This window comes from Theobroma cacao, chromosome 2, assembly GCF_053813885.1.
Source record: "Theobroma cacao isolate CCN51 chromosome 2, ASM5381388v1, whole genome shotgun sequence".
NCBI lineage: Eukaryota > Viridiplantae > Streptophyta > Magnoliopsida > Malvales > Malvaceae > Theobroma > Theobroma cacao.
In genome coordinates, this window is record NC_142640.1 from 19,206,155 (window position 1) to 19,223,433 (window position 17,279).

Consider the following 17,279-nt stretch of genomic DNA (forward strand, 5'->3'; position numbering starts at 1 on the left):
GGATAAAAGGTATAAAATTGTTGCTTGCATTTGCTTGTTTCATGAACTTTAAATTATTCCAAATGGATGTAAAAAGTGCATTTTTAAATGGTTTCATTCAAGAGGAAGTTTTTGTTGAACAACCTCCTGGATTTGAAGACTTTGAAAAACCAGATCATGTTTTCAAACTTCATAAAGCCTTGTATGGATTGAAACAAGCTCCTAGAGCTTGGTATGAAATGCTTTCAAAATTCCTAGTTGAAAAAGGTTATGTTAGAGGGAGCATTGATACAACATTGTTTATTAAAAGATACTTAAATGATTTAATTGTTGTTCAAATCTATGTGGATGATATTGTTTTCGGTGGAACTAATGAGGCTTTATGCAAGAACTTTGCTGAAGAGATGTAGGGTGAATTTGAGATGAGCATGATGGGAGAGCTGAAATTCTTTCTTGGGCTCCAAATCAAAGTGAGGAAGGAATTTTCATCAACCAAGAAAGATACATTCAAGACATGCTTAAAAAGTTTGACATGTTGAAGCTGAAATCAATTAGCACACCAATGAGTCCATCCACCAAACTTGATGTTGATGAAAAGGGAAAGGATGTTAATCAAAAGCTCTATAGAGGTATGATCGGATCACTAATTTATTTAATAGCCAGCAGGCTTGATATCCAATTCAGTGTATGTTTGTGTGCTCGTTTTCAATCTTAATCCAAGGATTCACACTTGATTGTTGTTAAAAGAATTTTTAGATACCTTTTAGATACACAAACTTTAGCGATATGGTATCTTAGAGAATCATCCTTTAATCTAGTTGGATATTCAGATGCAGATTTTGTTGGAAGCAAAACTGATAGAAAGAGCACTAGTGGAACCTGCTAGTTTCTAGGTAGTATGCTTGTGTCATGGTCAAGTAAAAAACAGAATTCAGTTGCTCTCTCTATAGCTAAAGCCGAATATATTTCTCTAGGTAGTTGTTGTGCTCAAATCTTGTGGATTAAACAACAACTAAAAGACTTTGGAGTAACAATGGATAACATACCAATATATTGTGATAATACAAGTGCAATCAACATTTCAAAAAATCCTGTACAACATTCTAGGACTAAGCATATCGAGATTAGGCATCACTTTGTTAGAGATCATGTAGTGAAAGGTGATATTAAGATTGAGTTTGTTAATACTCTACAATAAGTAGCTGACATATTCATGAAGCCTCTAAATGAGGAAAGATTTTGTGAGATTAGGAGAAATTTAGGAATGCTTAGTGTGAAGCGGTTTAGGAAAAATTTTAAAATTTTCTCAAAAGACAGTAGACACTTAGTTGACTAAGAGAGTCACTTAATCAACTAAGAGCATTCTGTCTCATTAAATAATAAGACTCAATCAGTTAAAGAAATGAGGAATTAAATAATGAAAAGAAACTGCCTACCGAGTGATGGAACAGAAAAGAAAAACTGCCTCACCAAAAATAAAATTTAAGAAGAAAAATTTTAAATTTTAAAAAAGGAGGTTACTGAATGTATTTAAAAAGGTGGAGATAGACGATTTTGATAGAATTCAACCTCTCTTAACACATTCTCACTTCATTTTCTCTCATTTAAAACCGACCTTGTTGAAACAAAAATTCTTCATTCTCAAACCCACAAAACCCTAAGCCATAAATCTCTCAAACCAAATGGCAAAATCATCACAAACTAAAGAAATTCTGGAAAAGAAAATGGGTAAACGACCAGTGGAGGAAAATGGACAAGTTGAATCTCAAAAGAAGATAAAGAAGAGTATGTCCACCTTTGAGATCGAAAAATCTGGGAAAAAGCAGACCATGAAGGAATACAAAACAAAGAAGAAGAAAGAGAAGGGTAAATCCTCCAAGAAAGGTAATATTCCGTCCTCCAAATTTAGGAATAAAGCCCATGAAGATAGATTCAAGAAAATAAAAAATGCTCCAATTACATGTGAAAAATTCATAGACTGGAACAGCTTTGATGAAGCCCTTGAAATTCATATTATTTTATTAGATTATTTTGAAGAAATGAAACTGAAGGATTTTAGCACTTTTAAAAATTGAACCTATAGTGCTAGTTTGGTGAAAGAATTTTATGCAAGCATAGCATTAGATAAGGATGAACTTGAGGATTCTGATGATTATATTGATGATGGTCTGAATATCTTTTTAAATGGAAAGGAATTTGTTGTGACTACTGTCGATTTAAGAAATCTGCTTAAAATTGAAAGTGAAGATGGTGACTATGAGATGCCTGAAAACTATGATCCCACATCTTTGTGGGAGATAATTGTAGGGAGGAAAGAAAAGTATTCATCAAAGAGTAATGCTAGTCTGATTAAAAGTCCACAGATTAGAATTTTGCATTACTTTATTGCTACGAATATTCATGGAAGAAGTGGCAGTTTTAGCTACATTAGTCTTTAGGACTTATGGCTAATGGAGCATGCCTTCAATGGTGCTCCACTTAATCTAGGCAGATTCATGATTGAGAGAATGAGAGGAGTCTGTCAACTAGAAAAAATAAATTTGCCGTATGGGAATATCATTACATCATTGGTACAAAAAAAAAAAGAATTTGGAGCTCTAGGTGTGAATTGGATAAAGTGAAGAGCAGGGACCAAGCTATTTACCTTGGGAGTCTGCCTAAGATAAGATATAAGCTTGATGGAGAAAAAATTGTTAAAACCCCCAAGGTCACTCCAAGAGGAGAGTCTTCTCTCCCTGCTCAGTCAGAGGTAGCCTTCTCACAGTTCTCAAATGAAATGGTTTTTAATCTGCTCATGTGAATTGATGGAAAGCTTACTGACTAGACTGTGAGGATGCAGAAATTGAAGAAAAATTGGCAGAACTGGAAAATGTGTTGAAGGAAAAAGGAAAAATGCCTCATGAACCTGCAACTGCAGACACCTCTGCCACTCCAAGCCCTACACCAGCAGGACAGGATGTTGAAGGTTCTGCCTTCCAGGCCGAGGGTCATGAACCTGAAGTTGATCAACCAAGGAAATCCCCCTCACCTGAGCCATAATAGAAAGTTGAATCAAAACAAGGTACTAAGGTGATTGGCTCACTAGATGAAAATCCTCCATCTCATCATGAACCTTAACAAGAGCAGCCTTCTCCTCCTAATTCTGAGGAAGTATCAATCATGGACATTTTTCATCAAATGGCTCAAGAAGAATAGGTAGAGAAATAAGCAGCTAAAGCACAACCACATAAATCTACATCCCTTGAACTAGCTCATACTATAGAGGGGCAATCTAGTAAAGAAAAAGAAAAAGCTGTTGCAGCTCCACAAGACAAATGTAAACCACCTGGCAAAGGCAGGAAAATAATGGCCACAAAGACAAAGTTCCTCAAAAGAAGAAAATCCTCCAAAATAACTAAAAAAGCTAGACCATCAACCATCTCTTCTCCTTAAGACCCCTTTGAAACTCTTGATAAATCATCCCCTGAACCCTCACCACAGAAATAACCTCCAGAACCATCTCCTGAACCCCTTAATGTTTTCTATTGCACGGATGAATCTACCCCTTCACCCTCCTCAGAAAACTTAGTGAACACACCTCTGTTTGATGATGACAAAAAGAGGGAGAATTATAAAAAACTTACCGAGAGATAGAGGGTAGAAATGATCTAAGGGCAGTTTAGGAACAAAACAATGACTATTGTTTCTGCTGTTTTTGTTCTGTTGATAGTTAAACATCTGAATTTAACTTTATTGCTTATGTTATTGTGTTGAAAATGGGATGCTGTTAAGTTACTTATATTATTTTGTTGTTAATGGTTAAACTTCAAATCTGTTCTTGATGTTTATGGTATTTTGACTGCCCGCTGTTAAATGATTTGGTATTGATATTGGGCTGTTATTCTGATAATTAATTTTTGTTATGATATTGTGAATGGAACTTGGTTGAGAATGTATATGGATGCTGAATATACTATTTCTATTGGATGATTATGACTTAAATGAAATCTAGTAACAATATGCTGATGACAGATAGTTAGTTGAAATATTGATGATATTCTGTCAACTAGCCACCTATTGTTGATCACTCTATATGTCTGCATAAATATATATTTTGTTAAAAGTTTGAATTCATACATGTCCTTTTCTGTATGACATGAACAAAAACCTACTGAAATGAATAATAAAATATGCACACACTAAAAGGGAGCACACACTTAGGGGGAGGAAAACCTCCTTTTTCTGCAGAACAAATAAAAACTAATAGACACTATGTGGCTAATCAAGGAAGGTTTTGTCATCATAAAAAAGGGAGAGATTGTTGACTCCATTAGTTTTTGATGATAATAAAACATTCCCATTCATTTGTATCTAATATTTCTACTTGAGTGTGCAGGACAAAAATTTGTATGACAAGAATAAATAAATCATTCAAAGGCACATATAAAAAATTATATGAATAAGGGAGCTATAATTGATCAACAAAACAGAAGCCTCTTAGTTGAATAATGAAGGGTATTAGTCAGCTAAAATTCAAATTAGAAGTTGGCGGGTTCAAGAGGTTTGACAAATAGAGAAGACTTAGTCGACCAAAAGTAGGTTAGTCGATGAGAGCCTACTGCCAAAAATCTGGACTTCAAGACAAAAACAACTTAATTGACTAAGAAGGAAGTTAATCAACTAAGTGCTCACTGCCACAAATTGGGATCAGAAGATAGAAACGACTTAGTCGACTAAAAGCATAGTTAGTCAACTAAGAGCATTCTGCCAGAAAATTTGAATTGTGCATGAGAAGACAGATTAACGCCCGGATCTGCCACCAAACTATTTCCAATAGTCAAAAACTACTTAACACCTATCAGAGTGATTTTTCAAGTATTTAAGAGGCTCCCAACGGCTAGAAAGTGAAATTAAGTCTTCCAAGTCTAAAAAGAGCTTAAAAATTGCAAAAACCTTCAGCATACTTTCTGCACTTCAATCCTATCTTTGTATTTGAAATAAGCACTTCACTTTGTGCCACTTAGATCAAGTCAGTAATCATAGGTACACATTTATATCTCTTCTCCTTGTATACTTAGAGTGTGCAAGGCACTCTAAGGAATTTATTCAAGCTTGGATTGCTTAATTGAGTGTATAGGTTTTAACTTAGTTTAGAAAAGTTAGTTGTTGGGTTTTGGTTGATCCCGGTAAAAATCATTGTGAAAGGTTTCGGCTGAGGCTGGTAAAAGCCATTGTAAAAGCTTGGTGAAAGCTTGTGAATTTCACCATTCATAGTGGATGTGTTTGAAAAATCCTTGGTTGAACAATCAAGGTAGTGGATGTAGGTCCTTGACCGAACCACTCTAAATTTTGGTGTGATTGTCTGCTCTGTTTTTAATTTTTCATTCATCTTTAAATCTTTCTTTTATCTTGCATTTGTCTCCAATTAGAAGTCAATTTTAGTAAGAGCCAAAAAGTGCTATTCACCCCCCTCTAGCACATTTACTTGGGACCAACACATAAAAGATAAAAATTGTAAAATATATAATATATAATATAAATTAGGTAATTAGAAGTGCCATAATTGCGTACAAATTTTAGTTCTATATCTATTATGTTGAATGAAAAGGTATGATATTATTGATGATGAATTATTTTGCACTTAAACAAATAAATTTAATAGTATTTGAAGAAAATTATACTTTTAAAACTCAACAAATAATAGTTTTGTAAATCATAATGAAAATAACTTAGATAATAATAATAAATATTTAATTTATTTTTAAAACATTCAAATATATATTCATATGTGATAGGTAACTTTTATTAAGAAATTTTTTTATATAAAGGAAATAGATTAATTCAAATCAATTACATCATCCGTGGCCATATTAGACCAAACATATCTCTAGATAAATAAGTAGAAATAGTAGATGGGGGCTATCAAACACATGTGAGCCTAAATGTAAATCATCATAATGTGTGGCTATCCAATTGACCCACTGATTGGTTTCACGATGAACGTGAGTCACAAAGCAACCCCAACCTTTATTTACAGTTCTTTAATTCATTGCAATAAACTAGCATAAGTGTCTAATACAGAAATTACCCTTGAGACTTTCTGTGTCATTAAGAGAGAGTCAGTTTCTACTAATATTCTCTGATACCCTCGGTTTGTACATAACTCTAACCCCTGATAAAGTGGCTAGAGTTCAACTGATAGCGAGTAAGATATCCTAATTTATATGTAAACCCAAACAACCAATGACCATTCTCATCTTGAACAAGACCACCTACTCTTGCCAAACTTGGCTGTACTCTAGCACTACCATCAACATTTAGTTCAATGAAAAAGTGTTATGGCTTAGACCAGGAAACAAGTATCTCTTGTTTACTTTGATGACTTTGTTTCCGCGGTACATCCCACGCCTTCTTAGCCTTAGTCCTAATTTGTTGACAATAATTATTTGGCCAAGAAAATAAGTCATCAAAAAACTGTAGATTCCTCAAATACCATCATAACCACATCACATGAGCAAAGAAAATATTCCAAGGTATGCATTCAAACGTAGCAGTGCATGAAACATTAGACACAACCAACTGTTTTAATTCTTGCCAGAAGAAATCTGATGTAAACAAATTTGGCTTAAGATGGATCCACAAGGTCTTTGCATGGTTGCAATCACGTAATGCATGCACAATATTTTCTTCATGAAAACCGTATCTCCAGCAAATACTCGATTTGTTCATATTGCTGTTTGAGAGCCATGTACCTATTGGCAAAGAATTACGAAGTAGTCTCCTTATGAATGTCCGTACCTTTCTTGTACGTGGTAGTCTCCAAATCTGTTTCAAACAAGTAATATCTGAAGCATGATTAGTTTCTTGTTGTTTAATGTAATAAGCTTAATGAACCGTGAACATGCCATTACTAGTAGGTGTCCATATCCTGATATCTTCCTCAATATTAGTCGAGTCTATGACTACAGATGCAATTCTCAGAACAATGTGCGATGGCAAAACCTAATTGAGAGAATTAATGTCCCATTGCCCTTTTTCATCACAATAACTAGCCACTGGAAGTCTAGCTTCCATCTCAAAATATCCCTTCCTAAATAGTTACACAAGGGTCCACAATCAAGCTAAGAATCCTTCCAAAATCTTGTAGAGTGACCATCACGGATGCTCCTTCCCAATCCTTTTTCTAATATTGATATCTCTTTTAAGATGTTTTTCTGAAGGTGAGAGTTGGAGGGTTTCATCTTTATCTACATGAAATCACTTCCTTTAAGATATTTTTGCTTAATAATATCCACCCATAGGCATTTTTTATCCATTAGTAAATGCCATTCTAATTTAGCCAATAAAGCTAAATTAAAATGTCTTGCATTTCTAATTTGAAATCTTCCTACCCCCTTGGACGCACAAACCTTTTCCTAGCTAATTGGGTGGCATTTATAGCTTCCTCCAAAATGACTATAAATAAAATCCCTATTCATCTTGTCAATTGCCTTTTTAATTTTCTCAAGAAGAAATGAAATCTACGTACAGTAAGCTGAAACTGTGCTCGTAACAGACTATACCAAGGCCACTCATCTGGCCAGTGACAATTTCTTGTTACTCCAATGCTCCAATTTCTTTTTAACTTTGATCATCAGTTCGATATAAGTATCCGATGAAACTCTCCCAAGAAGTAATGGTATACTCTGATACTTACCTAGATCATTAGTTAAAGGGATTCCAACTGTGCTGCTTAACCTTCTTACTCTTCCCAGATTAACATTATTAGAGACAAAAAGTCTAGATTTCTTTAAACTCACTTTTTGACTTGAAGCTAAACAAAAGCTATTTAAGACTTGTGTTGTAACTTGCATTTATTAGTTTGATGCTTCCCCAAATAACATTCAATCATCTTCAAAGCAAAAGTGTGACAGATAAGAACCGTTATTTAAGATGGCTAATGGATTCTAATTTCCATGTCTGACTTCTTCAAGTATCACATGAGAGAGCTTCTCTAAATAGAGAACAAAAAGATAGGGAAATTATGGATCTCCTTATCGTACACCTCTGGTTGGGGTAAATAAGGCAGTACATTGATCATTCTAGATAATAGAAAAAGATGTTGATTTCACAATAAACATGATAAGACTAACCCAAGACCTTGGCAATCCAATTTTTTCAAGGACCTCTCGAATGAAGTTTCACTTAAGCTTATCATAAGCTTTTTCTAAGTTTATCTTAATGGCCAGTGCACCTGTTTTCCTCTTGACATACTTCACTATATGAATGGCTTCCTGCACAACAATGATATTGTAGTGGTTTGTCTTTTCAGTATAAAACTACTTTGTGTCTGAGCTACCAAATCTCCTAGCAAAGGTCGTCCAATCTGTCAACTAAGACCATGCTAATTAATTTTAAGGGCACTGCACATAAGTTGATAGGCCTAAATTGAGAAATTTGCTCAGGTCGCTCTATTTTTGGTATTATGGTAATTAGCGTATGATTGAGTTCTTCATCGAAACAACCACCTACAAAAGACTTTTGGACACATTTACGCAATTCATGTCCTACTATTCTCCAAGTTTTTTGATAAAAACTTGGTGGAAATCCATCATAACCTAGATTCTTATTGGGGTGCATCTCAAATATGGCCCTTTTAACCTCTTCAGCTGTAATCGGTTTTGCTCGAGAGGCTTGAGCGTCATCAATTTCCAAGCAAAAGAAGGATTAAGAGGTGTCTCAGTGCCATCATCCAAATACAAGTTTGAATAAAGCTGTACCACATGATGCATCATATCATCCTTATATGTGCACCAAGAGTTGTCATCTATTTTTAAGGCACAAATATACTTTCGGCGTTGTCTTCTTTTCGCAATCGTGTGATAAAATTTTGAATTCCCATCCCCATAGTGTAACCAGTTAACTTCTGTTTTCACATAATTTCCTCTTGGTATAAGTTAAGGTTGTACTCCTCCACTAAAGCCACTTCGAAGTTACTTATGAAATCATTATGCCCCATATCTAGTTTTTGTTGGATGCCCCTTAGCCTAGCTAACATACGTCTTTTGCATTTATGGAGATTTCCAAAGGCTTCAAATTTCCATTTAGTAAGTGCATTTCCTAGATGTCCCAATATGGATGGCACAGAAACATCTGTAGTTCTCCTGTTGTCCTGAACATATGTCGTAAATTCAAGATGCTCCATCCATGCATTTTCGAACCTAAACTTATTTGATGAGTGAAGATTTGAAGATGTTTTTAGACAGCGAACCAATACAGGGTGATGATTCGAATGAGTTTAAGGTAAATTGATTACTTCTGATTGAGAATACAACCTACACCATTTAGCATTGGCTACAGCTCTATCCAACCTCTCCCTTGTAAAATTAAAACCATCATACTGCCTACACCATGTATATTGTGAACTAGATGACCCAAGATCTAATAAATTACATGCACACAGATAGTCTAGCATTTAAGTACAATGAGCTATATTAAAACCGCTCTTCCGAGATATTTCCTCCGAACATATGACCTGATTGAAGTCACCTACAACCATCCAAGCTACATCATGTAAAACACTAGCCAACTTTAGTGATTGCCACAACAATTTCCTTTCTTTAACTTTTGGGCTTCCATAAACTATTGTTAATAACCATTCATCATTCCCAGATTTTATCAGCATGTAGAATAATTGTGAAGAATAGGCTAGAATATCAACCTCAATGTTCTCTATGTCCCAAAAGATCGATATACCCCTAGAAAACCCTATAGCTTCCACTCTAAAATAATTAGGTAAGCCTATACGTTTGCATACTGTATTAGCCTTTTCATCTGAAATCCAAGTTCCAAAATAATGATTATATTTAGCCTATATAATTGAATCAAAGTCCTAATATTTTTCACACATCTACAAGAGGATGCTCCTCTCACATTCCAACTTAAGATATTTGACATAACCAAAATTAAACATGCATAATGTTCGTTACGTCCCCATCAAACTCCTTCCCACCTTCAAGATGAATACCTTCATCCATTTGAATTGTCTCTTTCGCTTGAGCAACGCCATTCATCCCTACTCCTATCAATTCCTCCATCCTAATATGATTGGTAATTGATGGAAGATAGGTTGCTTGGTCATGTCCTGTATCACAATTTCCATTGTTCCCTTAACCACTCAAAGCAGCCAACATCCCATTGTGTGCAGAGACAATTTCCTCCCTTGGCTTACTCCTGATTGGCTTATTTATATTTTCAAAGGAAACAACTCAGATCGCAACAATGATTTTTTCATTTCCTTTTGCACTGGTTGAAGGTATGCTTCTATTAGAAACTTGAGTTGCATTTTGAAGATTCTACTATAGGATATCTTTATTAGTCCCATACTCCTTTTTCTTCCATGTTTTTGGTGATTCATGAACGGTAGAAACAGGCTCAACAGTTGCAGGTACAAGTTCCTCAACCTCCATGTTATTCTGCTCTTCTTCTAACATTATAAAGCGGGAACCAGCATGACGCACTTGTTTTAAACATTGTTCCTGAATGCCCACTTTGGTTTTAAGGATAGGTGCTTTCCTATAAGTTTTTTTAGCAACCATCCAAGGACCAAACTTGCTAGTTTCACATTCTCTTGGCATACCCCATTTAGACTCATCCAAATTCAAACCTTTATCAGCAGATGTATTACCATTAACCTTCCACTGAGTAAGACATACTTCAGTGTTATGTCCAAAATGACCACATTGGAAACACACCATTTGTAATCCCTCATATTCAATTCTTGCCATCGTCCATCGATAAACACATTCAGCACCAAAGATTTCCTTAGACCCACTTGAACACACACATACGTGCAAACTTACCCCTGGTTGTCTATAATGTTGTGCGATCAATCTTCAAGGTTCTACCTATCTCGTTTCCTATTTTTGCTAGGGTATCTCGATCATAAAACTCTAGTGGCATTCTTGGTGATCGAATCCAGGCTGCAACAAAATTGACTGAGGCTTCTTCCGAACGAAATCCTAGAGTCCATCGTCTAATTGTGAGATAGTGCCCTACAACTATCCACGGTCCATCTGTGAGAACATGAAAGTAGTCGGACTTGTTGCTAAATCGAAAACAGTAGCATCCGTTGTCTAATTCAACTGCTTGAAATAAGTAAACTAATAAAATATATTTATTATAAAATAAGTAAGAGGTGACTTAATTTTGCTAATATTGCAATTATAATATATTTATTTGTCAAAATAAATAAAAACAAGTATAAAATAAGTGAGAAAAAGTATTTATCTTATCTATTATATGAATGAAAAAAAATATATTTACTTCACTTTTCAATTTACCTATTAATCTGTTTTAATATTTATTGTTTTTTAATTTTTCATAAAATATCATCATATATAATGATCTTAAAGTTGATGTTTTGTGAAGGGTCAAACCGTAAATTCAACATGGGCAATCTAGTAATCGTCGGACGAATTAAGAAAGGACTGTTTGGTAATGCCGCAAGTTTCTGTCTCATTACCCACTCCGGATTCTCCAAGGCGAAAAAACAGGGTCCCCACTCCCATATAAAAAACGACAATCCAAACGTGACCCAATTCGAACATAGACTCGTGAGCCTCTCTCCCACCTAACCAGCCACCGAACCCATCTTGGCTCGTAATAATCACCCTTCCGTCTCCCAATTGTCCCTGTAGTAGTCGTCGGTGCAGCATGGCTTGTGTTAGCTTCGCTAAGCTAAACGCCGCATCGTCCCAATGGATCGGGGGCCAGCAGTCTTTCGCTCAACGCCCCGGACCGTCAACTCGACTCGCCACTCGCAGAGTCTCAGTCCCGATCCGTGCTGGCGCTTACACCGACGAACTCATCCAAACCGCCGTTAGTGCTTTATTTGATCTTTTCTTTTTTTGTTTCCTTTTCCAGTATCATTTTATTTGTCGTGTTTTGTTGGTTGATGATCGATCCTTTGCTATGAAAAGCTTAGCATAGCCATATATTCAATTATTCTTCTTTGATCTGTAAATTCTATATGTTATAGATATTCCAAATATGTTTTACTTAAAACTCAGAACAATCATATTTTTAATTATAAAATATTAATTTTAATTATTTTATTTATTACAATTTTTACGTTTTACTTATATAAGCAGACAACACTAACAACCAAATGGAGTGTAAACATTCTGTTTTTCTGTTTCTTTGTTTTTACTGGAGGAATTTCTGTGTCTTGAAATCTTGGTGGAATTCATTTTTGAATACTCGATTTCTGTCTATTTGTATTATCAATTTATGTATCCTTTTACACGCGAGATTAGAGCAGCTTCTTAATGTTTGATGCTTGGATGGAAGTTATAATATAAGAAAAGTTTATGCACTGCTCAAGTTGATTGCTGGACTAGACTGTGCTAAATGGTTTTGATTTGTTTTCTTCTTGATGTAGAAAGCTATTGCATCACCTGGTCGTGGAATCCTAGCAATAGATGAATCAAATGCTACCTGTGGGAAGAGATTATCTTCTATTGGCTTAGACAATACTGAGCCCAACCGCCAGGCTTACAGACAGCTGCTGCTCACAACTCCTGGCCTTGGTGAATATATTTCTGGTGCCATTCTTTTCGAGGAAACACTTTATCAGTCCACAACAGATGGGAAGAAGTTTGTAGATTGCTTGCGTGAGCAGAAAATTGTGCCTGGCATCAAAGTTGATAAGGTGTGACACTAATGAATTCCACATGTGTATATGCTTTGGGAAATGCTTTTGTGGGTGCTCCTTTGATTGAATTTTTTACTTTCCTGGTGTTTCAGGGATTGGTTCCTCTTCCAGGATCAAACAATGAATCTTGGTGCCAAGGCTTGGATGGATTGTCATCAAGATCTGCTGAGTACTACAAACAAGGTGCTCGGTTTGCCAAGTGGTAAGTCAATTTAACCGTGTTAGATTGTGCCTTATGAAGTTCACATGAAACGTCTTGTTGTTCAATAATGCCTTTATTTTAGTGATATATATATATATATGTTATAATTCAGATTCATGAATTGCTTCTGCCATGTTATATTATTATAATACTTAGGAGGACAGTTGTTAGCATTCCCTGTGGTCCTTCTGCTTTGGCTGTAAAGGAAGCTGCATGGGGACTTGCACGTTATGCTGCCATTTCTCAGGTATTCTGTTAGAGTTAACTTCTCATGACTTACTAAAATAAATGCAAGGCTTTTTTTTTTCCTACTCAAAATCGAATTTCTAAATTTCAATATTTGCTTCATTCTATGTATGGAAATTAGTTTGAATTTCAACTGCCTTCTCGAATTCTCTCTCTTTTTTTGATTACCTCGCTTGCTTATGTATAAGATCAAACCCATTCAATTTCTAAAACCAATTACTAATCTTTAAGTTTTGAGGAATCCTTTATTAGTGGGTTGAAGGACTGATTTTTCTTAATCTTTTTGACCTTTTGGTTCCGTAAGAGTGAGTCAGAAAGATTGAGAAATAGAATTATATGATTGATTTATTCTCAATAGCCATGAGATGATCAGCTTAGGGTGCTCCTTTTGTTGATGGATGCTCCTATTAGACTTGTTGTCCTTTAAAGATGAGAACCAACCATGTAACATCTACATTAAGGATTCAAGTATTCTATATGTCAATAGTCTGACCCTTTGTAAGAACTACTTGTAACAAAAAACTTGCAAAATGGATCTGTTTATTAAAAAGGGAATCATTGTTCCTGACCCTGCTTCATCTTACTTGTTATTTGAACAAGTCAAAGTTATATCTTGATCTGAGTGGGAATAGCATTATTCTTCTGCATGTCCATGGAGTTTTGAATGAGTTATGTGTTGACTAGATTTGTTGTTACTTGGTCTTATTTAATATTGTAACTGGTTTGTGTATTGAGCTCACTCTTTTGTTAATGTGAATTAATACCCAGGACAATGGTCTCGTACCAATAGTGGAACCTGAGATTCTTCTTGATGGTGACCACCCAATTGAGAGGACCCTTGAAGTAGCTGAGAAAGTCTGGGCAGAAGTCTTTTACTACTTGGCTGAGAACAATGTTATATTTGAGGGCATCTTACTTAAGCCCAGCATGGTAACTCCAGGGGCTGAACACAAGGAGAAGGCTTCTCCTGATACTATTGCCAAATATACACTCACAATGCTCAGAAGGAGAGTTCCACCGGCTGTTCCAGGAATCATGGTACCTTTAAAACTCTTATTCGCATTTAAGGTTTAATACTTAAATCAGTTACTTTTCCTAGGTGGTGTGGACATTGAGCTTGACATTGGCATGAATAAGAAAACCCTAATAATGTTTGTGGCTGGAATGACACGAAAAAGTTATAAAAGGCTTCAGTCTTAGATGTTCATCATGCAAGTTCTTGATATATCTGGACTTTTAAAGGATGTTTTATCTTTGCCTTTTGCTCTATTGTTCTGTTCAGTGATAGATGCCTTTGATCTATGTAGAGAAGTTTTGATTAATTAGGTGTATGCATTTGTTTGTATCACAGTTCTTGTCTGGAGGACAGTCTGAGGTGGAAGCCACGTTGAACTTGAATGCAATGAACCAGAGCCCCAACCCATGGCATGTTTCTTTCTCCTACGCACGTGCATTGCAGAACACTGTGCTTAAGACATGGCAAGGACGTCCTGAGAGTGTTGAAGCTGCACAGAAGGCTCTTTTGGTGCGCGCAAAGGCAAACTCGCTGGCTCAGCTTGGAAAATACTCTGCAGAGGGTGAAAGTGAGGAAGCTAAGAAAGGAATGTTTGTCAAGGGCTACACCTACTAAGCCAAAAGTTTGGGCAAGTCAACATCTTTTTTTGGCATCAACCGATGTGTAATTTTCTGTTTTTAAATTATTCTTGTTAGCTATGGTTCTGAGTGTCAGGATACCTACTGATAGATAAGTTCTTACATTTTATTATCACACCTCCTGAGACTAGAGAGATTGAATAAAATACTTGTGAGAGTAGAAATTTTCGGACAACAGTAACTCTGAAACAGTTGGGAGAATATGTTGTATTTCTACGATCTTAAGTTGTTGCCCTTGAAATTCTATGAATCTGTTTCTCCTAAAACCCTTGAACTGGTGTCTGGGTTTAATTGTTGGTTGGATTATGAGTTTGGGTTTAAAATTTAATCAAAAATATTATTTCAAAAGCCAAACTCTTCTAAGCGTATCCTACTTTTACAAGTGAAGGATTATATCTCACTTTACTTTTTTTTTTTTTTTGATAAGCATATTTCTCACTTGACGCAGGGTCTGTTTGTAATTAATTTAGCACTATAAGTTATTTGGTTTCATATAAATCAAACACAAATGAAAAATATATTTATATATTGCATTGAATATTTCCTCAATTTGTTTCCTAACCTGACAACGGAACTTTTGTCTGTTGTCATCAATCATTACGTTTTAACCAAACTAAATCAATTTGAGTGTTTGATTTGCTCTTAACCCTCTTATAAAATTGGTATTTCAGGTTTTTTTTGTTTTTTTTTAAAGTTAAATTATGCAATTAATCTTTACATTTAATAAAAAAATGTAGATTTTGTTTCCCTACAATAATTTATATAAGTCAAATTTTTATATTTTTTCAATTTATTAATTTCAGTCCAAACTCTTAATACTTTTAAATTTTCGTTGTTAAGTTATTGACATAACATTTTAACTAAGTTAACATGACATTGATTAAAATAATGTAATATTTTCTTATTCATACGACGTTAATTATGTGTTGATATAACATTGATCATGTTGATGTGACATTAATTAGACTAACAACAAGTTTATGCTCACTGAACAAGAAATGATAACGTGACAATTGCCAACTTGAGAATTGCTAATATGACTACAAATAGACAAAACCTCCAATCCACTCCTTTCAAGTCATGGATTGGTTTTTCAAAACAATGGGAAAGAAAGAAAAAAGACTGAGACCACTTGTTCTGCGCTGAAACATCATTCTTTTTAAATTTTTGTTCTGTAATATGTCAATTCGTGTGCTTAGAGTTTTATTTCTTTCCTTGTTTATCTTCGATAAAAAATCCAAATCATCTTTTATTCATGAAACAAAAAAGATTGAGTAAGCTTTGCAAAAATTATGAAGACATAAGTTACAAGTTTTCTCTGAACACATATTGTGATGTGTATTAACAATTGTAACAATTGGTCAATGCACTTTAGAAGCTATTAAAACAAAAATTAATGTATGTGATATCGCAAAAACAAAAATCTATAATTTTTAAGTTTAAATAGCTGAAAATTAAAAAACATAATAGTAATGCATTTGGTGACAACATTTTCATGATCAAGATTTTTTTTTTCTTTTTTGGTTTTAGTTGCAGCACTTTCTTTTGTTGAGATTGGTGCAGATTCTACATTTGCTTCTTCATGTTTTTTTATCAATATTTTTCTTTCTGTATCTGAGAACAAAAATGGTAATGACATGTGAGATTTAAAACTGTAATAATGATAGCACAGAAGTGAAGTAAGCGAAAATAATCCTAATTGTTACCAACAATGGAATTGTAATAACATATGAACTAGAACTTGCGACTTTGCTTCCAATAATTATTTCATTAGGTCTTTCAAGCTTTTTCAATAAAAAAATAGTTTTTTGATCAATATAGAATATTGAAAAACTAAAGGAAATAAAGTAATAATATACTTACATTCAGTATAGATATTTCGGTGCAAGCTTTTGGTATAAACCAATCCCTTCTTGATGTGACCATGTTTTCCGCTTCGTCCTCTCTTTTCTTGAAAATTCACAACTTTTCTACATAATGGAAACATAATTGATACAAGGGATCTAAATTTCAGCATTGTTTTCAATGGAAGGCAACTATTACTAAACTCAATAAAATCACACGAAAAAAAAAAAAAAAAGAACATTATGGGAGTTTAGTATTACTTAACTCAATTGTAGTTTGTTGAAAACAAGATTCTCAATTGACTATTACTATATACTAATTTAAATTTTAACATAATACAACATTGAACCACTGCATAAATCCAAGAATCCAACTTCTCCTCGAATAAAGATTGTTCAATTTCGTAAAGGTTAATTTCACTTTCTAACTTGCAACCAAAGTCTAACAGGCAATCATGCTTGAAGCAATGGATGTCAAAAGCAATAGATGAACTTTACATCAAGAAAGTAAAAGAGAAAACAAACACCAAGTACGAAAAAACCAAGGCAAACATATGATATTCTAAATTTCATGTATCAAATTTCTTTCTTAATAACAGTACAAATATAACAACATATAGAACTAAAAATTTGACATTTATATAACTTGCTATAATTTCTACTTGTTGTATCAATATTACTG

General features: G+C 34.5%; 1 protein-coding gene across 1 annotated transcript; it reads left to right on the forward strand.

Moving 5' to 3' along the window:
- The first annotated feature begins 11,533 nt into the window (after positions 1–11,533).
- Positions 11,534–15,019, forward strand: PDE345 (Aldolase superfamily protein). The gene is made up of 6 exons (XM_007044046.3): positions 11,534–11,817; positions 12,380–12,649; positions 12,745–12,854; positions 13,011–13,101; positions 13,869–14,138; positions 14,452–15,019. Exons 1-6 carry the CDS (start codon positions 11,653–11,655, stop codon positions 14,728–14,730), a joined length of 1,185 nt encoding a protein of 394 aa, XP_007044108.1. The 5' UTR covers positions 11,534–11,652; the 3' UTR covers positions 14,731–15,019.
- The last annotated feature ends 2,260 nt before the right edge of the window (positions 15,020–17,279 follow it).